General features: G+C 50.6%; 9 protein-coding genes across 9 annotated transcripts; 6 read left to right on the top strand and 3 right to left on the bottom strand.

Annotated features, from left to right (window-relative positions):
* Positions 1–197: 197 nt before the first annotated feature.
* Positions 198–544, top strand: AUEXF2481DRAFT_2970 (uncharacterized protein; the record flags this gene model as incomplete). Its single annotated transcript, XM_013490757.1, has 3 exons — positions 198–278; positions 332–363; positions 418–544. 3 exons carry the CDS (start codon positions 198–200, stop codon positions 542–544), a joined length of 240 nt encoding a protein of 79 aa, XP_013346211.1.
* A 475-nt stretch (positions 545–1019) lies between these two features.
* Positions 1020–1760, top strand: AUEXF2481DRAFT_2969 (uncharacterized protein; the record flags this gene model as incomplete). Its single annotated transcript, XM_013490756.1, has 1 exon — positions 1020–1760. The coding sequence occupies one exon, from the start codon at positions 1020–1022 to the stop codon at positions 1758–1760; it is 741 nt and encodes a 246-aa protein (XP_013346210.1).
* Positions 1761–2916: 1156 nt separating this feature from the next.
* AUEXF2481DRAFT_63321 (uncharacterized protein) lies at positions 2917–3714 on the bottom strand (the record flags this gene model as incomplete). The annotated part of the gene is made up of 4 exons (XM_013490975.1): positions 2917–3152; positions 3212–3413; positions 3468–3545; positions 3604–3714. 4 exons carry the CDS (start codon positions 3712–3714, stop codon positions 2917–2919), a joined length of 627 nt encoding a protein of 208 aa, XP_013346429.1.
* Positions 3715–3960: 246 nt separating this feature from the next.
* AUEXF2481DRAFT_2967 (uncharacterized protein) lies at positions 3961–4432 on the top strand (the record flags this gene model as incomplete). The annotated part of the gene is made up of 3 exons (XM_013490755.1): positions 3961–3966; positions 4027–4335; positions 4388–4432. The coding sequence occupies 3 exons, from the start codon at positions 3961–3963 to the stop codon at positions 4430–4432; spliced, it is 360 nt and encodes a 119-aa protein (XP_013346209.1).
* Positions 4433–7194: 2762 nt separating this feature from the next.
* Positions 7195–10187, top strand: AUEXF2481DRAFT_37646 (uncharacterized protein). Its single transcript, XM_013490914.1, has 3 exons — positions 7195–8956; positions 9009–9594; positions 9670–10187. Exons 1-3 carry the CDS (start codon positions 7418–7420, stop codon positions 9789–9791), a joined length of 2247 nt encoding a protein of 748 aa, XP_013346368.1. The 5' UTR covers positions 7195–7417; the 3' UTR covers positions 9792–10187.
* Positions 10188–10883: 696 nt separating this feature from the next.
* On the bottom strand, positions 10884–11655 carry AUEXF2481DRAFT_2964 (uncharacterized protein; the record flags this gene model as incomplete). The annotated part of the gene is made up of 2 exons (XM_013490754.1): positions 10884–11551; positions 11625–11655. 2 exons carry the CDS (start codon positions 11653–11655, stop codon positions 10884–10886), a joined length of 699 nt encoding a protein of 232 aa, XP_013346208.1.
* A 1751-nt stretch (positions 11656–13406) lies between these two features.
* Positions 13407–14358, top strand: AUEXF2481DRAFT_63068 (uncharacterized protein; the record flags this gene model as incomplete). The annotated part of the gene is made up of 3 exons (XM_013490952.1): positions 13407–13767; positions 13826–13977; positions 14035–14358. The coding sequence occupies 3 exons, from the start codon at positions 13407–13409 to the stop codon at positions 14356–14358; spliced, it is 837 nt and encodes a 278-aa protein (XP_013346406.1).
* Positions 14359–15166: 808 nt separating this feature from the next.
* On the bottom strand, positions 15167–18402 carry AUEXF2481DRAFT_563688 (uncharacterized protein). The gene is made up of 3 exons (XM_013491124.1): positions 17951–18402; positions 17709–17900; positions 15167–17657 (listed from the first exon to the last, which is right to left on the bottom strand). The coding sequence occupies exons 1-3, from the start codon at positions 17951–17953 to the stop codon at positions 15486–15488; spliced, it is 2367 nt and encodes a 788-aa protein (XP_013346578.1). The 5' UTR covers positions 17954–18402; the 3' UTR covers positions 15167–15485.
* A 2303-nt stretch (positions 18403–20705) lies between these two features.
* Positions 20706–22670, top strand: AUEXF2481DRAFT_2961 (uncharacterized protein; the record flags this gene model as incomplete). Its single annotated transcript, XM_013490753.1, has 2 exons — positions 20706–20766; positions 20827–22670. The coding sequence occupies 2 exons, from the start codon at positions 20706–20708 to the stop codon at positions 22668–22670; spliced, it is 1905 nt and encodes a 634-aa protein (XP_013346207.1).
* Positions 22671–22854: the final 184 nt, after the last annotated feature.

Genomic DNA, 22854 nt, shown 5'->3' with positions numbered 1-22854 from the left:
CGACGACGCCGCCCATCCCCAGCTTTCCCCAGAGTCTGTGTCCGAGGTCGCGTCATGCGATTTCTCGCGATCACCACGGCCAGTCTATGACAAACTTCGACCATATCAACTTGCATATACAATATTCAATCCGCTTACTTTACTCGCGCAACCACTTCGACCAAGCCTAACTGTCAATCACCCATCAACTACACACCATGGCACGTCTGTCGGGTCTCCAGCGTGAGGTACTGTCTCTATACCGCAAATGTCTTCGTGAAACACGAAAGAAGCCTGCTGTGAGCCCATAGACAAGACATGAGATACGACGTATTCACTGACTCCCTACCAGGATGTGAGGCCGAACTTCCTTCAATTTACTCGGTAATCGTGCACTAAGAGTCAGTGGTCGTGTGATAGAGTCTAACATCTTTGAAGATCGGAATTTCGCGAGCATCTGGACTACGACAAGAAGGACTTTGGTGCCATAGAATACATGCTTCGGAAGGGTCAACGTCAACTGGAAATATACTCTTCGCCAGGTATCCGCAATGTCATGAAGTAATCTCATCTTCCGCTTGCTGCCACTCGGCCACTCATGCCTGTCCGACCTGCCGAAACGCCACCCGCATATCATAGTGCCTACAGGATCTCACGACTCTGATTCACTCATCGCTGCCCTCATGTTTGTATCCAGTGCATTGCGCAATCCTTTGTTTGTCATCCGATTCCGAGAGACCATGTACTCCACGCACGTGACTTCCGAAAGAGGAAGGTTCTGGAAACTTCTTACTTATTCTGTAACCATCTTCCTTATATACTGGTGTGTTTGTCAGAGGACCAGACTGGTATCTTCTAGACATACATTATGCAGCATGAAGTTGATGATGAGATCAGACGAGCACATTCTGGTATGCTCTCGCGCCTTCAAGGCTGCCACTTAGAGGGACGACTCGAAGGTATAAAGACAGCACTCGAGTCCACCATGATCCCTCATCATCAGAAATAAGAACAAGCAGAACAATCAAGCAATCGATTATATGCAAACCTACCGCATCAACAACAAGCTCCCTCAAGCTTACAGAATCATCAAACTCGCTCAGCCTACTCAAGCCAGAACAATGTTTTCGTTCCCACGCTTCCCTTCTGGCGAATTCGCCCCTCTCTTCCGTCTTCTTGACGACTACGCCTCTCACCAAATCTCTCGTCAGGGCGACGACCTCGGCAACTTTAGCGGTGTCTCTCAACTTCGCTCCTTCCAACCTCGTTTCGATGTAAAGGAGGTCAAGGACGGTTACGAGCTCCACGGCGAGCTTCCTGGTGTCGACCAGAAGGACATCCAGATCGAATTCACTGACCCTCAGACGTTGAGCATCAAGGGTCGCACTGAGCGCCACCACGAATCTGGCACTCCTCCCGCCGCTCTTGAAGGCCAGCAGGAGAAGGGCCGCATCACATCCGGCGACGAACCCTCCGATGCTTCCAGCCAACACTACCACAAGCCCACCGTCGAGGATGAGACCGCCATGTCAGGTGCTCAACCTTCCGATCAGCAGGTCACTACTACCAACAACCAAAGCCAGGAAGTCCAACAACAGACCGATCGTCCTCAGTCTCGTTACTGGGTCTCTGAACGCTCTGTTGGCGAGTTCTCTAGATCATTCGCCTTCCCTTCTCGCGTCGACCAGGATAATGTCCGCGCTAGCCTCAAGAACGGTATCCTGAGCATCGTCGTTCCCAAGGCTTCTGCGCCCGCTACTCGCAAGATCAACATCGAGTAGATGACTCATGTCGACATTATCACGCCCAAGAAGCCAACTGGCATCACGAGCCACGAATATCTACTGGACGATATGCATAGGGATGGAGTTCTGTATTGTCTTTTCTTTCATTGCATCACAGTTGTCGAGTCGTGTGATATAAATAGTACAGCATAATTCGATTTACTTCCGCATCACTTCTCGTAGACCTTCAGCATGGTGAGGATTTTGTCTCTGTCGAAGTCGAATTGCAGGTCGCGGTAATCGTCAGATATATGACCAACGATGCTTAGGAGGATCACATCCGGTAGACGGATCATATTGACGTTTGACGAAAATTGTACTTGTTCTCAACACAGGGCAACCAAAATTGATGAAAGCGCGTTATGCTCGAAACGCGACCAAATATGACATCATAGTTGAGCTATACCAGGGTCATCCGGCTAGCACTGACTGTAAGTATCCATTAATCTCTAGTGCACCAAAATCAGGTCAGAGCAGTTTGAAATTTTCTGTTGGCCTTTTGTAGTACTTCAGTGTTGATCTGAAGTTGCGATGAGCTTCATGCGGATGATGTTGATATCGTGACGACCCATGTCGTGTTCTGGAGATGCCCACGATTGGGGACGAGACACATTCCATGTTTTTCCATGTGAAGCTTGTATAGACATTGCACCATGTCACCAGACATTAGATTGCTTCACATGGTATAGCACAGAGTGACGCAAGAAGTTTTCAAGATGATGTAGAGGATTCATGTAATCAGGTCTGGTTCTCGGATGCTATAGTTTGCTTAAGCCAATGACTTGTCATAAACGTAGGCGTTCTTGGAAGACGAACGGCTCTTGAGGAAAATAGCGCAGAGACCGAGGATGACGGCCAGAGCACCAATCTTTGCGATCCAGCTGATGCCAGCATCGTTGACAGCGTCACCATAACCAGCAGCCAACTCCTCCTCCTTGTGGTGCGACAAAGGCTCATCGCCCTTTTCGTTGACAGGAGCATCAGCAGCAGGAACGGGAACGGCAGCCAGTTCTTCATCGTCTTCCTTGAGGTCTGCGACCGGCTCGGCGGAACCGATGAGCTTTTCTAGAGACAGCAAGCATCAGCGGCTCCGAGCGGCGAGTAAGGGATTGAAGCAAGCTGATCCGGACCAGACGTACCGCCCGGGACGAGATCAGAGCTCAGCTCTAATACCTTCTTCGGGAACCTCAAGCTCGCCACTCTTGGCAATCTTGATGGGCTTCTGAGGCTTGTCGCCAGCACCCTTGGGAAGAGTCTGGATCTTGTCGACGATCTCCCAGCCCTCGAGGACCTCGCCGAAGACGACGTGACGGCCGTCGAGCCATGAGGTGATGGCGGTGGTGATGAAGAATTGAGAGCCGTTGGTGTCCTTGCCGGCGTTGGCCATGCCTAGGAGAAGAATGGTCAGAAGGGTATAACAAGCTGGGAGAGAGGAACGAGGGACATACTGAGGAGACCCTTCTTGCTGTGCTTCAGCTTGAAGTTCTCATCGGGGAACTTGTTGCCGTAGATGGACTTGCCGCCGGTGCCGTCGCCCTTGGTGAAGTCACCACCCTGGATCATGAAATCCTTAATGACACGGTGGAAGGTAGAGCCCTCGTAACCAAAGCCCTTCTCGCCAGTGGCAAGAGCTCTGAAGTTCTCAGTGGTCTAATGACACGTCAGCACGAGCTGTTAGATGTTTCTAGGAAGGTTTGTAGCTACCTTGGGGACAGTCTTGCCGTAGAGACCGAGGACGATACGTCCAAGCTCCTCGTCACCGGAGGTCACATCGAAGTAGACCTGGAATTACGTGAGCGACTGACGGTAAGGTGGATGAACTGGATGATGTAGTGTGTACCTTGTGGGTGATCTTGGGGCCCTTGACAGCCTCGGAAGACTGAGCAAAGAAGACAAAGGTGAAGGTGAGAATCACCAAAAGAGAGATGATGAGTCTCTGGAAGCTGGCCATGATGGATGATTTGTCGAATTACAGCAGCAACTGGTTCCGAGAAAGAGAGATCGAGGAGGGAACGGCAACGGCAGCCAGCAGGGAGTCAGGGACCTTGGACGTGGCTGCGGAGAAGACGAGCGCTTGGACCACCTCTCGGCCAAGCCAAGACTCTTGAAAGTTGATCATCGACGACGACGACGACGACGACGTTTGGCGACCAAATTGCGCCATTCAAATACATTTGTTTTTTCAGATACAGTCACCATGGTTGTGAGTAGCCATCTTACACGTAGCAATTTGCTCTACACATCGATACTAACACGTGCGCAGCTCGTCTTTGGAGTCAACTTTGCTGAATCGCGCCTCGTCAAGAGCGCCCTCGAGAGCTTCTACGGTGTCGGCCCTCAGATTTCCCAGCGTCTTATGGCTCGTCTTTCCATTCACAACACCGCCAGACTCCAGGGTCTTGGTCACCGCACAGTCAACGACCTCTCCGCCGAACTACAAAATCTGACCATCGAGAACAACCTGAGGAGGAAGCTGCAAGACAACATCAAGCGCCTAAGAGACATGGGAACATACAGAGGAAGACGTCACGCCATGAGTCTGCCTGTCCGCGGTCAAAAGACTCGCACTCAGGTTTGCCATACCCTTCCCTCGCACCTTGGCCTACTACTTACACCTCCTCTAGACTGCGACTGCCAGAAAGCTGAACAGAGTTCTACGTAGAGGTTGAGCTCCTTATTCCGATTTTCACTGTACAAATACTTTTCTCTCGGCATTGGGTGGCGTAATGGTTTGCGATACCAAAATGATCATTTCCTCATATTCTGAACCCATCTCTTCTAACCCCACCAAACCAGGACCGTATGTCCTTCAAAAACAAAAACCTCATAAAGACATGAACGAGTGGATATAAACCTGCCCAAACCCCGTCCTGGCCACCGGGGCATTCAGGTATGCATGCAATAACGACAACAGCACCAAATCCAATGCTACAAATGAAAGTCGTCCCTCCAAGCCAGCCGAGTCGTCTAGGTCGACCGCGGCATGTATGCAAATGCTGAGTATGAGTGTGCCAGTGATGGCTAATCGGCATCAAGGCCACATCTTGTCTGATCGTTGTTAGTCGCTGGCCATAAACTGAGCCATGGTGTTACTGACTGAGTGCAAGTTGGTTCAAGCCATTACAGATGTGCGATCACCCCCACACGCGAACATGATGGTGTTGATGTCTTCGTTCTCTGGCTCTCTGGCGCCAGGATCTTTGCCAGTATCGCCGTTGTTCAAGACAATGTAGCCGGGGTCTTTGCCAGTATCTCCGTTGGCTAACACGCCAGCAGGATATGTGGTGAATGCTGATTGTGACAGGACAAAGTCCATTGATGAAGAGTATGTTTGGTGAAGCATGGTGTGTTGTTTGGGTTGATGTTCTGAGTATGATATTTCACTCGTTTGTGCCGCATGCCTACCTTCTTATACTATCGACATCTATACAGAGCAATCATGTACATGGCGAAGTAAAGACCGTGCTCTTGTTACAGTCATCAGGCAACAGGCCTTTCAGAACTCGAGAAGGCCGCTAGGTCAGGGCCACCTGGCCGCAACCATACAGATGACGAATGCTATTCGTCGAATCCAACAAGACTTATAGTTAGGACATTGCGGTGTTGGTTTTGAGAATTGCCAATGCCCCGTCGAGAACAGGCCATAGCCCTCCGAACGGCCTCAGGGACGTGATCACGGCCATGTCTGCCTGGTAGTAGACTACGAACCCTGCCTGTTTTGGGAAGGAGGTGGATATTTGATTTCGAAGCGAAACATTGCACGTCTGCAACCAACCTTGCTGTGAGTAAGAACGTTGCAGTTACGGAAGGCAACAATGGCTGTTCTGCTCTTGATTGATCGACTATCGAATAGTTAATCTGAAGTACTCTGAAAATAGAGGCGGAGCGGATGTCTGCCTTACCAAGACTGAGCCATGACGTCGTCACCAACACGCGATGCTCGTAAACACATTGTAAGCAGCTTAGGCTTCCATTTCCTGAGAAGCGCACATGGTCGACGTATGCAGTAGCATCTAAGCACGGCAATACTTTGCCGCGCCCGGTGACTCGAAAGGTCGAGGGTCGACTTTCGTCATGATAACGAGTGTTCCGTAAGTTTCAAAGCACTGCCTAGATGCCTGGATCCAGGCTGCCCACGCTGACTGAGCAAGAGGGTTTCTGCTGCTCATGTAAGCATGGTCGATTTCATGTATCAATCCTCCCGTCCGGGCACCTTCATTGAAAGCTGATGGAGATCCTGACCTCCCGACGCCGATGTTGCCGAGGTGTGGCAGGTGCGGCCGACTTTTGGGCCGCCCCGAGGGCTGACCTTCGATCAATCGTCTCTCATCAGATCTTGTCACTCGCTGTCATCTTTCCAACTCGTCTTATCTACGCATCGCAAAGGTTGCGAAGTTGCAACACACAGAGTGTCGTGACCTTCCCCATTCTAAATCACTGCTTTGTCGGCGTCCGAAAATGCTACCCATTGTCGCATTCGACTCTGGTCTACGGTCAGCCGCCTACCATGCCATGTGATGATCGACGCCTTGATATAGGCCCAGAAATAGGCCAACAACACGGCCTATCATGACAACTGCGCCCTCCACACAGATCCTTCTGTATCTCCTCCCAAAGCACGGACATGCTTTGGCATGCTGACATACAGTACATGCACTTCAGACTGAGCGGCCATTGCTTCATAACCTTCTCACTTCCAATCGCAGAGACATACCCGCCCTTCTGACAGTTTTGGTCGGCAATCGAGAATCTCCAAATCACGACCCTGCAACTTCATGCACATCCGGCATCGAGGTCCGTGCTACACGATCATTGTCTACATAAGGTAGGCATCCACTCGCGTCTTCATGAGATGTCCAAGACCCTGGTAGGAGGAACCATCGCCGCTTTTCAGTCGAAGATTCTGCGAGAGACCAAGCAGACATCGCGGGTTAGGCACCATGTCGCATCTGTCCTTTTCTACTTACTACCATCGATACGTGTCTAACCTTCCCGGAACGGCTGGCCCTGACTTTTGATCTCCAGTTTCGCCAGCATGAGTCAACGCATCGCGACCATTGCCTGTAATTGCCATCTTGGCTCGACGTTTGAGCCACCATACCGAGCAGCCACCATAGTATGTTTGGTGTGGCCCGAAGATCGCATGAGATTCACGTTTGATATCTGTGTCACTCTCATTGTGAAACCTTCTACTGCTTTTCAAGAAATGATCAAGAATCGAGCGTCACTTCTAACACGCTTCGAATCGCAACTCTGAGAGAACATCCCTTGCCTAACCTGCAATGTCTATTGATGGGTGTTCTCACTTGTGACTGGCTCACTACCGAGAATTTTATATTGCATGCATACCGACCGGTTGGTGCGGGGCATTTATCACATGACATCGTGCACCAATCCCTCAAGCTGGACGACATCAGCCTTGTCGATTTGTCTCATTCTCACAGCCACGTTGATAAGGTGAGGGCATGTAGAATCCGCTTAGGCCATGCTGTCGTGCGGTACGGAACGCTCCTTAGTGTCTTTCTACTAAGATCCTGCTCCAACCACCCCAGCTTTACACAGCCCTGTACGCCCGTGTTGCCGTCTCATTTGGAAGAGCTCAGCACAGGTGGACCGTGATCAGGATGGAATCCTTTGCTTACGGAACCAACAAAATGGATGAATTCTATGATTGTGGGCCTGATCTGCTTTCTGATCGAGTGTCATTCCAAGCACTTATTGATGAACTATATCCGACAGACACAAAAATGCAATTAGACGTCGAGTTCAGTAGCCGTGGCACCTCGCCGACCGGTCCTGATACTCCACCGTCATCTTCTGGTGGTCAGGAGGAGATTGCTAGCCCTGAGGAGGAACACGAACATCAAGCCTTCGCTCCGGGAGCACTGATGACAGAAATGCTTGCCGGAGTAGGAGGATCCACCTCTAACGACGCGATGAGGTCAGGAGCGAGCATCTGTTATGGTCTCGACACGATCGATCCATCATCCTTCCACGATCCTTATCTGGAAGTATCATCACCCGCCCAACATCCCGACAGTCAAATGCCAGCTTATACCTGGCAAACTCTCCCAGAGGTCTCACGACGCTTCGAGTCTGCCTATACCGCTAATCTCTCGTGGGCGGATGCTACTCTCACTGCTGCCAGCTTCGATACCTCCCTTTATACCCCTGCCGCCCAGCCGAGATATATTGGGTTGTCACCACCTCAGGTCGGTATAGGTAATATCGGCTACCAGGTTGGGCTTCAGCCAACAAGTTTGACCGACTTCGATATAACACAACAGTCTGTGAGTGGTGTAGACCGTTGTCCTCAGGTTCCGGCGACCAACCACAACCACAACACATTAGCTCGACCACCAACGATGCTCGAAGGGACAGGTAGCTTTGCTAGACAGGAAACACCACATGTCGAGACAGCTCAACTACCGATAAGAAACAACATGTATCGCTCTAGAGAACTGTACACTTCTCGCTCACCCGAAACGACTCGACGTGGTATGATACCCCAGCCATCCTCATCTCGAGGGTCGAGTCCCAGGGCTGCCAACAAAGGAGGTCGCTCAGGTGGTCTTGACGACGGAACAAGAGCACATGCCAATCAGATGCGAAAGTTGGGCGCGTGTTGGATATGTGCCTTCCAAAGAGATCAGTGCGACCCCGGAAGTCCATGTACCCGATGTCAAGATCGAAGCATCAGAGGATCACTACACATGTTGCCCTGCTCGCGCATCCACCTACAAGAACTAGTCCACCAATTTCTTCCAGCCACAATGAACAGGCAGCATCGTCGTGAAGAGATTATATCGTTTGCAAAGAAGAGTTTGGGCTTCTGGAGAGCTAATACAGCTTTTCAGGTGCATCTGACGTCTCTCGGGATGGGTCAATTCGTGTGGGATCTGCATGAGTATGAGCCGTCATCCACGGACTTGTTATTGCAGAAAAGATACAAAGTCGGGCTGTCTGGCACATGGCAGCGTGTCGAGAAGAGATCACCACCGCTGGCGCTCAAACAGGTCAACTTTGGCCAGACTCACAAGCTTGAAGACTACGTGGACCATATCGTTGATCGGTACCTCCAACAGTTTCAAGACCAAGCTTACTATGGGGAAGAGGACTCATGCGCCATGTTTCAAAACGAGCTACTCGGAGCCCTGTGTAGACTTTACACTAGTCTGCCGGATGAAGACGATGTAAGCCACATTATGGAGTGCTCATGCAGTTCAAAACGCTGACTTGACCCAGGACAAAACTCTCAAAGGCGATCTGCGCCATGTCATCAGGATGCTCGTACTAACCTGCATTATGGATCATCCCATCACCATCGTCGACGCCCAAAGAGACACGACCATCAGAATGATGCAAAGCCACAACAACCCCCAAGTCTACGAAGCATGGACCTCACCCATGCTAGCCAACCGACAACTCAAATACTTCTTCTCCGAGATGCAAACACAGCAATACAACAAGAGTCTCAACCGCTTGCATCAGATCCTCCGCAAAGCAGGAGATAAGAACAAGTTATGGATGTCTTCGTTTGTACTCATGCTTGGAATTGCCCTTGTACTCGAGCAATGTCAACACTTGCTATGGATCAAAGCAGATGCAAAAGTTGCAAAAAGAGAAGTCTCACCCATCGATGCGGAATGGGAAGCCCGCACCCATTGCAGAGAGATGGATGATGGCTTTGAGTTCTTGTGTAAACTCTACCACTGCAAATACCGTGGTAAACACAGACAAAAGACCCGATATGAAGAATTGAAAAACAAGGTGTCAAATGCTGCGGAAGCAGAGTTTGCAGAGAAGATTTATGATATTGTGGACAGAAATGGTGAGTTGGTGCTGTATTCCTTTGCTTTGGCTTGCGGAAATAGACAAAACACTCTGCTAACTTTTCGAGTCGTAGGGGGATATCTTTTGTATCGTCAGAGTTTGACGATTTCGGGTATGCAGGAGAATAACCATGTTTCTAGGTTGGTGGCTAGGTTTCTGGTCGAGTTGATGGGATTGACGCAATCTTCGCCTTGATGGCTTGATAACGTGCGAGATGAATGACAGAGAAAACGAGGTTGGCAAGTGGGAAAGCCCATGACATTAATGACGGATCAATGACATGAGCAACGACAAGAACAACGACAGAGAGCGAAAAAGGAGGCACCACATTCGGTATCGAGAACGAAACAGGATCTACACGTAAACCATTCGATATATCAAGAAAAGTGACATGTAAGGAAGCGCAAGTCAGACTCCAACACCATTGATATTAAGGATTCAAAAGTCATGAGAAGAGAACCGCCCTTCTATCATCTCTCTCGTGCGGCAATATGACCCTCGTACCGTGGGAAGGTCGATAACAAAGGTTGATTATCCGCTCATTTGTTATGAAATGTGTTTTGGGAGGCAAAAGAAAATACAAAGTTCAGCCGGATGGGAACATTGGATTTTGAGAAGTGCATGTATGCTGTGCTGCAAGGTCAGAAATCTTGGCAGAGCCTGGCCATATGTTGTAGATTTTGCCGAGAAGGGAAATCTTCGACAGTTTTGTTCGCGCTGAGCTTTGCTTGTTTTCCTTTCTCTATACAACAACTCTTGGGTTTTGCAGTTGCGCTTCTCTCGTGACGACGATGCTGTCTTCTCAGGACGCATGCGCCTCTTCATTCCACTTGCGCTTATGATTGAGCGCGGGTAATCACAAAGAGCACATTGCGCGCCTGCGAAGACGAGCTATCAGAAAGAGCTTGGGAGTACTGAATGCATGGATGGATTGATGGAAGAAACAACAACACAACAACATACACCACGATTTGCCTGTGGGAGGGCTTTTCAATGCCTTGCTCGCTAACTATTTCAATTAGTGGGAGATTGAGTCCTTTAGGTCAGGCGTAAGCAGCGCTTTGTCTTCTCCACCCTCATGCATCAGAATAGTGATGTCCGAGGACTATGATAGACAGACATCCATATGAATATCAATTCACCTTTTTACAATCACTGTTGTTCCACTTGCTCTTCTAGTCTGTACTTCTTGAGTGCCATCGAATCATGCCGTCTTGTTGTGTGTGTTGGACGTTTTCGAGTCGTCATGCTTATTCGCTGTACATGGAAGTCGAGGTCATGTTCAATCTAAGACTGCTTGCTCAGCTTCTCGTCTACGATTCTGGCAACAATCTTCTCCAAAATAGCAGGCTCACCACCAGCCTTGCCCTCAAAGTATCCAATGACACTCTTCTCAACATACTTGCCCACACAGTCCACCTCGATATTGACAGTATCGCCCTTTTCCTTCTTTCCCATGACAACCTTGCTCTGCGTGTAATCAATCATCATAATCTCAAACCAACCAGCCTCGTCATCCACAGCCGTGATTGTCAAACTCGCACCATCCAATGTGACGTATCCCTTCTCGACAATATACCTCAACACACTCTTATCCCTCGGACTCAGACGAAAGACCTTGGCCTCATTATCAGGAGTAACAGCCACAATCTCGGCAATAGTATCCACATGTCCTTGCACAAAATGTCCACCCATTCTCGTGTGTGCGCTGACTGCACGTTCGAGATTGACTTTGCTGCCTTGCTTGAGGTCGCCTAGGTTCGTGCGACGCAGGGTTTCTGGGGCGGCGCCGATTTTGAACGAGGATGATGTGAAGGAGGTTACGGTGAGGCAGGTGCCGTTTACGGAGATGGAGTCGCCGTTGTTGCAGTCGGTGAGGATTTCTGAGCAGTCGGAGATTGTCATTGTGGTGCCGCCGCCGGAGGTGGCATCTTGGGGCAGGAGCTCCGAGACGGCTGTGTAAGAGAGGGTGTTAGTGTGTGCGGTATGCGGTATGCGATGGGGGTGGCGGAGGAGAGGTTTGCGTACTGCCTAGTGTCTCGACGATTCCGGTAAACATGATGTGGTGATTGGGAGGGAGGTGATCAAGACGCGGTGTGTGCAAGAACGGAGTGCAACATGTCGACATTGCTTAACATGGATATGTCATCACCAAAGCAGCGCATCGGAGAAGCTTCCACCTTCGGCCAGCCATCGCCAAAAGCTGCCGCAAGTGAAGAGCGACAGCCAAGGGTCCATCATCCATGCAATCAAAAGCTCCCAGCCATCTTTTGGCAGGCTGCAGCTCACCTCTCGACCCAATCCCAAGGGCGGTCAGCCAACTCGAATGCCGTGATTTTCCTTTTCCCAATTGTGCACTTGTCTACTCTTTAGTCTTGCCAATCACGCATGAACGATACTTGAATCACGCATTGAACACTTGCCGAATCACACACTATTCGCACCCACATCTGCAACTCCAACTCCAAACGCCATGAGCTTCTTCGGCGGCCCCCCATCCCACCGCTCCTCACCACGAACAACCCACCATAAATCCACGCGCCCAGTGTTTCCACGCGCGCCATCCTCCAGTGCATCCTACTTCTCCCGCAACGGCGCTTCATCCTCCTACTACAAACGTCGTCCGCGCGATGGCTATATTCAAAGTCTCATACACAAATTAAAGCGATTGATACGCGATTTGTGGGAGTATGCGCAAAGGCATCCGTTGAAAGCCTTGATGGCTGTGGTCGTGCCGTTGATAAGTGCGGGTGGCATGCTGCATGAGCTTCTTAAACAATTTGGGATTAGGATGCCTGTTGCCTCTGGTGATGTGAGTTCGACGAGGGGAGGAGGGTATTATGGCTCAAGTGGGTATGATGGGTATAGTGAGGGTGGCTTTGGGTCGTTGTTTGGTGGTGGAAATGCTATGGATACTGTGGGCAGTTTGATGAAGGTCGCGAGGGTCTTTATGTGAGCCATTGAGATGCTATGCATTGCGAGCCTCGAAAGACGTGCACGGCTGCTCAACGTCTGTGACACGCATTCGCTCTCGCGCCTGTCGTGCGAGTCTCTATACACGTCGAGGTCCATCGAAAGTAGCATAAAGGGTAGAGATTATAGAATGATTGCTTGAACACAACATACAGCAAAGTTCAGTGTCGGGATCAGAGTACTCGAAGGAAGCAGGCTTCAATTGGATGACGATGTTGTACTTGGTCAGATATTTGTGTCGCAATATGCAATTCTGGAGAGCGGAATTCATTGGTCCGTTTTCTACGACCAACGCCATGCCTCTTGGACCAGGATCCTGATGTTGGTGATGGATGACCATGTCTACACGTGACGGAAATATTGCTGACCATTGTGTGGTCGACGTTGATGGATAGTGAGATCTAGGCAAGCCGATGCGAAGTCGACAACGACATGGCCAAAGGCAATCTCATTTGAACGGCAAGCTTCGCGGAGAGAGTGTAGATCATAGCCGGAAGGTGGGCGAGATTTGTAGGACGAATGCATCTCGTCAGAGATCGGTGGCAACCGGAGCATTTTGGCCTTGATCCTCGGCACAAACGACGGCTTCCCGGGCGTCGCTGGCGTCGAGAATCATCAGACGCACGCTGATTGGCCAGATGCCTGGAACGAGTCTGTGGCAGCCCGTCCTGGGGCAAAGCTGGTGCATCGTCGTCGTCGACTCTTTTGTTTCCCCCTCGCCGTGCCTACTTGGAATACCACTCTTCCGTCCTAATCTCCACTCCATACACTACCGCAATCATGTCGTTCAGAATGGCCACGTCGCGCATTGCGCCCCGCATGATGTTCCGCCGCTCCATGGCCACCACGGTCGAGTCCAGCAAGGGCCCTCTTGCCGGCGGCACTGAGGCCATCAGTGCCTCGAGACCCGTCCTCTCGCCCAACGAGACCACCACCGTCAAGGAGCCCGCCAAGGACGCCGACAGCAAGGTCAAGACCTTCCACATCTACAGATGGAACCCCGACGCTCCCAGCGACAAGCCCCGCATGCAGAGCTACACCCTCGACCTTAACAAGACCGGCCCTATGATGCTCGACGCCCTGATCAGAATCAAGAACGAGCTCGACCCTACTCTTACCTTCCGCCGTAGTTGCAGAGAGGGTATCTGTGGTTCCTGCGCTATGAACATTGACGGTGTCAACACTCTTGCCTGCTTGTGTACGTCTTGACTCACCCCTTCACACGACACATGTCCAAGTACTGACGACATATCCAGGCCGCATCCCTACCGACACCAAGGCTGAGAGCCGCATCTACCCCCTGCCTCACACCTACGTCGTCAAGGATCTCGTTCCCGACCTTACCCAGTTCTACAAGCAGTACAAGTCCATCAAGCCCTTCTTGCAGCGCGAGACCGCTCCTGCCGATGTAAGCTTATACTCCATACACAACTTCCAATCGTACAAGCACTAACAAAATATCCAGGGCCGCGAATACCGCCAATCTCCCGAGGAGCGCCGCAAGCTCGACGGTCTTTACGAGTGCATTCTCTGCGCCTGCTGCAGCACTTCCTGCCCTTCATACTGGTGGAACTCCGAGGAGTACCTCGGTCCTGCCATCCTCCTCCAGTCTTACCGCTGGATCGCCGACTCGCGTGACGAGAGAACCGCCACTCGCCAGGACGCCCTCAACAACTCCATGTCTCTGTACCGCTGCCACACCATCCTGAACTGCTCCAGGACATGTCCCAAGGGCCTCAACCCCGCTCTGGCCATTGCCGAGCTCAAGAAGTCCATGGCTTTCACCTAAGTGCTATGCCTTGGGTCTCCTTTTCAAAAATTGATCAACTTTTCCTTTTTCCCATCTGGTGTACATTTTTGGAGCGAGGGTACCCCCAATTTGTTTTTCTTGTCTTAGTTTGCCGACACACCTTTTCTTCACATCATCATTGATCGTGAAGGACACGATCTTGAATCATTTGCTATTAGGCATCAAACCCCCTGTTCCCCATGGTCTTGCCTTTCGTTTTTACACTGTACGAATTAGTCAGCTGCACGAAGAATGAAAAATCAAACATCACCTTAATCTGCATGAGAGATGACGCTCGTGAGATGTACATCGCCATCACTTCAAGGGTTGCTACCTTGGACACCTCGCACACATTACCTTTTCATCGTCGTCACTTCCTGCACCGATGACACTTTGGACAAGCATGTCTCTTGTGAGGGCCCCAGAATAGCAAGTCCACACCGTTGAACGATCTTTGACAGAGTAGCACCTTACTCTTCGCAAATCAGAGCCTTTGTCCTTTTGAAGCCGAAGAAAAAGCACACACTTTTCTTTCCGGAGGTGTCTTTTCAAGTCCTGACCTTTGAAGTCACGAAAAGCCCGGAGATATTTTTTCCTCATCCCAGAAATGTTCTCATTCTGATCGGTTACAATGTTGATCGAGGTTTGCGAAGCATTCTCCCCAGCAGGGGTCATGCCATAAGACGCCAGATGTCAGAATCCATGATACAATGTCTTTGTTTGTACAAAAGAGATTTTGAAGAATCCAAGAATGGTGATTGGGACAAGTCAGGTTGCACTAGGATCGCTATGGTAGTCAGAGAGTAGATGATCATGGATACATATATATATTAAGCCATTTTGTATGAGCTATCTGATGCTACCTATAAACGCTATATACCTTTGCTACAACCATTCAACCTATACTGCTAATTTCCCTATTTCACAATCGAGAGGGAGATGGTCGTGAATACATATTCATATCATACTGGTATCATAAAAACAATTTAGAGGGGAGATGAGAAGAAAACAAGCCCAAAACAAGCGCCTTCGGGGGGTATCGTAGTTGTTGTCTATCAATCTTGATTTCTTTTCTTTTCTGCAGCCGGGGTTTTGTGTGCGTTTTTGGAGCCAGCGTGGGAAACTATTCATGCCTTTTCGCCATTGTGCTCGACTTGGAAGCCACTGTGCTTTTGACGTAATGCTTTTGCCAACATGAGTTCTCTCATCCAGTCGATGCGTTCGTTGCTGTTGGTCACGGCGAAATGATGGGTCTTGCCATGAGCAAGCTTCACCCTATCACTACCGCTGGGCACAAGCTGGAACGAAAAGGCAGCGGTAGAGTCGCCATCTTTCTTCTTGTCACCGAGCTTGAAATTCTTGAGGGCAGCAGTGATCTTGTTGTTGGATGGCAGAGAGGTGCAAGCAACACTGTACTTGTCAACATCAATGCTGTCGAGCATGAGGGCTGAGAGGCGGTTGTTTTCATGCACGGCCAATTGTGTGCCGTGAAGGCGGAAATGTGCATTCTGCCATTCGTGGCGGAGGAGCTTAGTCTTGCGTTTCTTCATGTACCCAGCATGAGAGACCTCAGCACCATAGGTAGCTTGCATGTGTGCTTTCTTCATCTCTTTCTGCTTGTTCTTATCAACGACGTGAAGGAGTGCGCTGGGAGTTCGCTGGATGGCGGTCACAGGCGAGAAGACTGCGTTTTCGTCAAGAGCAGGTAGTTGATTGGATGCTTGACGGCGGAACTCGGTACGTGTGTGCTCACGGTATTGCATGTTTGGCGGTACTGACTGGCTGGTATCGCGCGAGATGGGACCAATAGGGATAGCAGTGACGGGAACATCCATCTCAGATGCGGGAGTGCCGTAACGGTAGATATGGTTGGCCTCAGGAGAAGCCGTCGCACTGCGGCAAGGAGACATGACAGTATTAGCGGGCGAAAAGACAGTAGACTTTCCCAACCAGGGATTGGCACTTGCAGAGCGAGGGATGTTCAGCTTGGGTAGATGCTTGAGATGCTCATGCGGCTCTTGTGTCAGAGAGGGACGTTGCAAAGAAGGGTAAGCTTGCTCGTGGACGTGAGGGAACATTTCGAACCGATCGCCATCAAGAGGAGGAGTGGGTGGGGCTTCAACTTGCGCCTGTCCCACATGCTGGAAGCTGAGAAAATGCTTAACGTTTTCTTGAGGATCTCTGATTTGCAGTTGCGCAAGCATGTTTTCGTGCAGGGCAAAAGCGGGGAGCTGACCAGGACCAAGTAGATCCGAGGAAGCGACGATCGAAGGGGGCATGTTTTCAGAGACGGGTCGAGTCGCTCCTGCATCCGTGGAGGGTGACACGTCGTGCGGACGATAAACGTTGTCCAAGACCTTGAAAGCAGTGGTAGCGTTGCCAGGATCGCCTGTGATCAGGATTTGACCACCGTGATCTGGACTGACGGGCCAACCTTGTTGGTCTCGCATGCGAGCAAAAAGTCTCTGCTGCTTGCGCCATTTGGGGCAGTTCTCGCCCTTGTTACAAGAGTGCTCTCTGGGCATCAACTGTTCGATGGCAACGATGGAGACCGATTCTGCCGGAGTGATGATGTCGTCGTGATGTCGATTCTTTCGTCCACGTCGCTTCCTGTGACGGACAGGAGTGACTGGTGTCAGATCGTCGTCGAGCGGTGCAGCAGGCAACATTTCTCGAGGAATATCACCGTCAGACTTCGATCTGACGTTAGTCGGAGGACGAGAGATATCCTGAAATGGAGTCGGAACAGGGCTTGGACCTCGTTCACCACCTCTCAGATTCTGTATTGAGTTCCAGAGCTGATGACGCTTGCCGAAAGATTCAATCTCGAGCTCTTTGAGATTTTCAAATTCGAGCTCCATCAGAATGGCTCCATTGATGTCATGCTTCTCAAACTTGTCAACCACCTCATGAGGCAGACCAGTATCGAGCATCCAGTTCAAGACATCTCCTGTAGTCCATCTCTCTACACTGTACGGGGAAGGAGACTGAAGTACAGCGTCAAGGCCTGGCACGTACAAGTCTTGTGGTGAGAAGGCAAACTCTTGAGGAGCGACGACACTGGCTTTTGGTGGAAGCTCCATAGTCTTGGGTTGTAGAGGGGACATCTGCAGAGCATAATCGAAAGCAAATTCAGCAGACGATTGAGAGGCACGAAAAAGATGAGGACCTTTTGGTCCTTCAACGGGCTTGCCATAAATCTGGAAAGGCCCACTTCGTTCAAACTGCACATCTGAGCGAGGTGTCGAGGCTTCTTCAAAAGATGAGATTGTCGTTTGGCTCCTTCGCCTGCTATCGAACTAGCACAACGTCAATGTCAGAGCACAAATTGATATTCTTTGAGTACTGACCGAATCAAAGCTAGGCTTGGGAGAGTTTTCTTCGAAGAGACTCTCATCGTCTTCTTCATCGGTCTCATATATCTCGGTTGCTTCAGAGAGCGGTCGAGTATACGATTTCTTGGAAGGAGTTGAGAAAGGTGTTTTGAGCGTTTGAGATTGTGAATCTCGGACACCCACGTGGGCGGCGTGTGTCATGTCCAGCTTGACTAATCAGCCAATGTCTTGGACCCGGAAGAGTGCATTCTACCTACCATGATGTTCACAGCAACAACGGTAACCAGAAAAGAGCAAAATCCAAATGAAACGACAGTTGACACCGTTGCCGGTGAGATATTCTATAGCGTCGAGTTCGTAACACGAGAGCGGCAACGAGACAGGTTTCGGGTCTTCGCGCGGCAGCAATATCAAAGGCTTTTGTAAAGATAGCCTTTGCGTGAATGGGAGGGTACACAGAGCCCGTATCCTCTTGTGTGCGTACTGAAAGTGTGACCAGCCGTCGCAATGGGATCAACAGGCGTCAATGGAATTGGAGCGGTTGGCCGAGTGGTCTTGCTGTGCCTGCAGACTGATAGACTACACACCTATCATGGGCCGATTTCGGAATTGGCATTGTTCATTGGACGCCATTTAACTTGCAGCAAGCCGTCATGGAGGAGAGCGTGATGAGAACTTACAGCGCATATGCGCCTGCATGTGCTTCTTGATTGGCTCGAAAACCACGGTCAAGATCTGGCTGCGCGGAGAATAGATGAGTCAATTCTGGATTGCATCGGAACTGTTAGCCACGGAATAAGACATATGCGGTGTTACCCAGACAATCCTGGATATTGAGGCCAGTGGGTGGTGCGAAACCCCGGCCACATGTGCAAAGACAATATGCATAAGGTCTTTCTATACTGCAAACACTGCAGCGATCATGCTGTTGAAATAACCTGGTAAGCGTTGCACATGGTCACAATGCAAGGGCGAGGATAGGACGTGATAGCAACAAGGTGGAAGATCGTGATAGACAGCGTGCTTCTTGATTAGCTCACGCAGAGCATGTTGGAGTTTTCGAGCGAGTTCGATCAACGGATCTCGCCACGAGCCATTTATTCGACAAGACATCTGGCCTTGCAAGTTGGAAAGCTCGACGGGCGGCAGTGGTCTGCGGATGAGAGGCCTGCGACAAGAGCGCGCGCGTGACTTCGATAGCAAAAGCCAGTCTTGGGTATTGGAAACCAATGAAGACACGAAGCCGGGTTGTTCGGTGCTGAGTGGTGAGTTGGCCGCCTCGCGAGCCGCTCTGGCAGTCTGCAAGATTTACGGCCGTTCACGGTCGAGAAACGGCCATTTCGCGCTGGGCAGCGCCATGCAAACTACACGCTTGCCGGTACATGCTCCAGGGATGATAGTCAACGCAAACTCGAACAGAACCAGAGCACTGGGAGACCTGTAGCGATGAAGGCAGCCCAGATACGATATGATTGATTCCACGCAGGAAGGCCTGAGGTTCCTGCATGGGTCTTGTAACATAGGCATAGATAATAGGGTGGTGTGCCAGAGGAGTCAGTAACGCATGCCGTGTCGTTCGCCATAAACAGGGTTCGACTTACTCGGGGAGGGCCGATGCCGTGTCCGAGGCAGCTAACCAAGAAGGTGCGTTGCCGAGCCAGTTCCGATTGGTCAGCAACCCTGGCAAATTGGAGCAAGAGCACATCAATCACACCAAGTTGCTGCACATGCTCCAAACCTCGTCACATCCATCGACAGTCCCCAGCCATTCATTACATTTTCGCCATGCAGCCATAATAGCTAAGCGCGTGGGACGCTCGGTACAGCTTGTATCAGGAGTTCACGCGACTCGAGCGATATGAAGCATCCTGGAAAAGATCGCATGCGCTTCTCTCGGCCAGGCAGGTCCCACGACTCACCGCTGTCTGCTTCCACCACCCCTAAGGAATTGGACTGGACAGAACACTGTCCATTTTCAGGTACTACCACTGAAATGCACCGTCCGTCGATTGTGTAGTCGGGCACAGAAGTCTGAGCATTCGTGCGTTCAGGACGCAGTGTTGATCATGCCTCTCGCCGACTCCACTTTCTGACAATGGTGCTCAGACATTGTAATTGCCGACGCTTTGACATTGAGCTCTTGCGGCTCAATGCGAGCGGGGATCTGCTCGGAGGTATGTTCTCGCTTTCCATCTAGCTATCGAGTCGAAGTTAAATCTGCGTATTCATTCAGAGTGTTCAACCTTACTCATTGGCGCAAACTTATCGTTGTTGATGCCACCGTCTCGAATATATTGCTTGTTCCTGCTTGACTTCTCGACGAACAACAAACGAAGAGGGAGCATTGGGCATACCATTGGACCCCCCACATCTGATCCGATATCCCCAAGATTCGTCAATTCTTCCGGCAATAATCTGACTGCATTGCTTTGGTACGACCATGCGGCTCAGCGCACCATGTCACCATCCTGCCCGATACCTACGCTTCTTGTGGCACACAACAATAGCGTGAGATGATCTGCTCCTCTCCACTGACTCGGCCTATGTCGGTCCCGTGCCACTCGAGTGCAGATAGCCAATCGTAATCCATGATGCCCTGCATACCGCATGACTAGCTCAGATTCGGGACATACCCTTAACCCACATTGTTGAGCGGTCTAAGAATAGATGCGGTGATATTTGGTGCCATTCTTCCAGGTTTGGACATATAAGGTACTTGTCTCCTCTTGCCCTTAACCATAGCCAGCAATCGCAGGCCGACTTAATACACTTTTCACTCTTCTTTTCGTCCCTTTTCCTCTTTCCCCGTTAGCCAGGCTGGTCCAGGCATCCTTCTGCGCTATCGTTTAATCAGAACCCGTTTTTACGCCACTTCTTCCTCTACCAGACCCTTGGTTCCTACCTGCCCTCGACCTACGTTTATCCTTGATTGAGTTGCCTCGCCCCAGTTGTACATATAGATCAGACATGTCGTCGTCAATTGCTCCAGCCAACTCCAAAGCCAACACCAAGATGGCTGCTTCTAAAGATGCGAAATCGAATGCTTCAAAGATGCACCGTCGTTCGCGCACAGGTAGGCTTATATTCACTGTACCTGAGATATGCACGCACATCGTTGACTCCAAACTTACAGGCTGCTATACTTGCCGTCTTCGTCGAAAGAAGTGCGATGAAGGCAAGCCAGGCTGCAAAGCATGCACTCACCTGGGTGTTTCATGCGTTTACAAACGTCCAATGTGGTGGAGTAATACCGCTAAGCGAGCAGAACAAAAGGAAATGGTCAAAGAAAGGATCAAGTTGACTCAGACTGCCAAAAAGACGAAAGATGCGAGCACACCACCTCCTAGTCTGTGCAAAACCGATACCTTCTCGGACTCTAAGCCATCTTCGCGGACGCCTTCGGTGTGCACGCCGTATGCTCAAGAGGTCAACTTTACGCAAGTCTCACCAGAAGGTTATTTTGCTCTGCCACAACCAGAGGCACTCATGTCCCACCCGCCGTATCCTGTACTTTCCCCCTACGAGGTCGACATCAAGACCGAACGCCAAATATTCATTAACGATGTTCCGACTCGCCGCGATTCTACCATCTCGACCTTTAGTACATTCCAGCCGCCGCCGATGGGATCAAGCTGCCATGGCTTCGCTCCCGAGAGCTGGGTACAGCAAGACTACTATGAGATGCAACAAGAGTCCTTTACTGAGGAGCCTGTGAACTTTGACTTCTTTGATCTACCACACGGAAAGACCACACCGAATCACGAGACTGTCATCGAGGTAGACGAAGTTGACAAGCCTTTACTCAATCACTTCATCCAAAAGGTCTCAAAACTTATATTCCCAATCCTAGATGCCAATCAGCATAGTTCGACCCGTTCGGACATTATTCTACCTGCATTGGAGACGAATAAGAGCTACTTGCACTGCTGTTTGAGCGTATCCGGACTGCACAAGAAATCGACCGAAGACGCTCCTTCAGAAAAGATTGACGAGCACATCCTGCGACACCGCTACGCAGCGATTTCCGAGCTCTGCGCCGCGCTGAACGAAGACAAGAACCACGCCCAGATTCTTGAAGCTACTCTTGGCATGATCTTCTTCCAATGCTCCGTAGGACGAGCAACAGACTCGATCCCGGACATTCCTTGGCATCAACACTTCCAGGCTGCTGCTGATCTAGTAGATCGCCTTGAGCTTCCTACCACTGTCGTTGGCGCCATGCAATGCGGAGATGTTTCTCGTCCTCCATTCAACATGGCTCTCACAGCTTGGATCGACATTCTCGGATCGACCATGCTTGGTCGCTACCCCAGATTTGCAGATACGTATCGCGACTTGAACATTGGCAAAGGCAGTGCTGGTCTGTCCGAGCTCATGGGCTGTGACGACAAGATTATGTTCTTGATCTCAGAGATTTCCTGCCTTGAGGCCCACAAGCTGGAAGGCATGGATGACCTTGTGCTGTGTGACTACGTCAAGATATTGGGACACAGCATCGGCTACTGCGAGCCAGGGCCCGGTGCTGTGAAGAGCGCTTTCTCCGGCACGGGAGCGATCAAACCCAAGCAGCTCAGCATCAATGTGACGGCAGCCTTCATGTACGCTGCTCGCATCTACCTTTGTTCTCTTGTCCCTGGCTTCCGACTCGACGATCACAACGTGACCAGTCTAGTCAACGCTTTTTGCAGTGTCATGGAGTACATTCCGGCTGGACCGGAAGGCCATGACCGTTCATTGGTCTGGCCATTGCTTGTGGTCGGGTCGGTCTCTCTTTCAACATCACCTTTCCGCAGCATGTTTGAAGAACGATGCACACGACTAGGAGAAGCCGCCAACTTTGGCTCCTTTGGTCGCGTCCGTGAGCTCTTCATGGACGTCTGGCTGCTGGTGGACAGTGAAGCAGCAATGGGAAGCTACCAAAACGTCTCCTGGCGAGACGTGATGAGACAGAAGGAGTGGGACTTTTTGTTGATATGAACAAGGAAGTCCCTTATGTTTGCCTTGATGGTGACATGGGTTTCTTCTGTGCGTCCTGGTTTGGTTGGTTTTCCCCTAATATTTTGTACATAAGAGTTTTACGAACTCACGAGATACCCCAGTCGTTGCTTCGAAGCAACGCTCATATTCGTAATGAAGCGCATTTTTCCCCCTCATGAGCATC

The sequence above is a fragment of the Aureobasidium subglaciale genome, assembly GCF_000721755.1.
Source record: "Aureobasidium subglaciale EXF-2481 unplaced genomic scaffold scaffold_4, whole genome shotgun sequence".
NCBI classification, from domain to species: domain Eukaryota; kingdom Fungi; phylum Ascomycota; class Dothideomycetes; order Dothideales; family Saccotheciaceae; genus Aureobasidium; species Aureobasidium subglaciale.
This window is presented reverse-complemented; position numbering and strand designations above follow the sequence as displayed.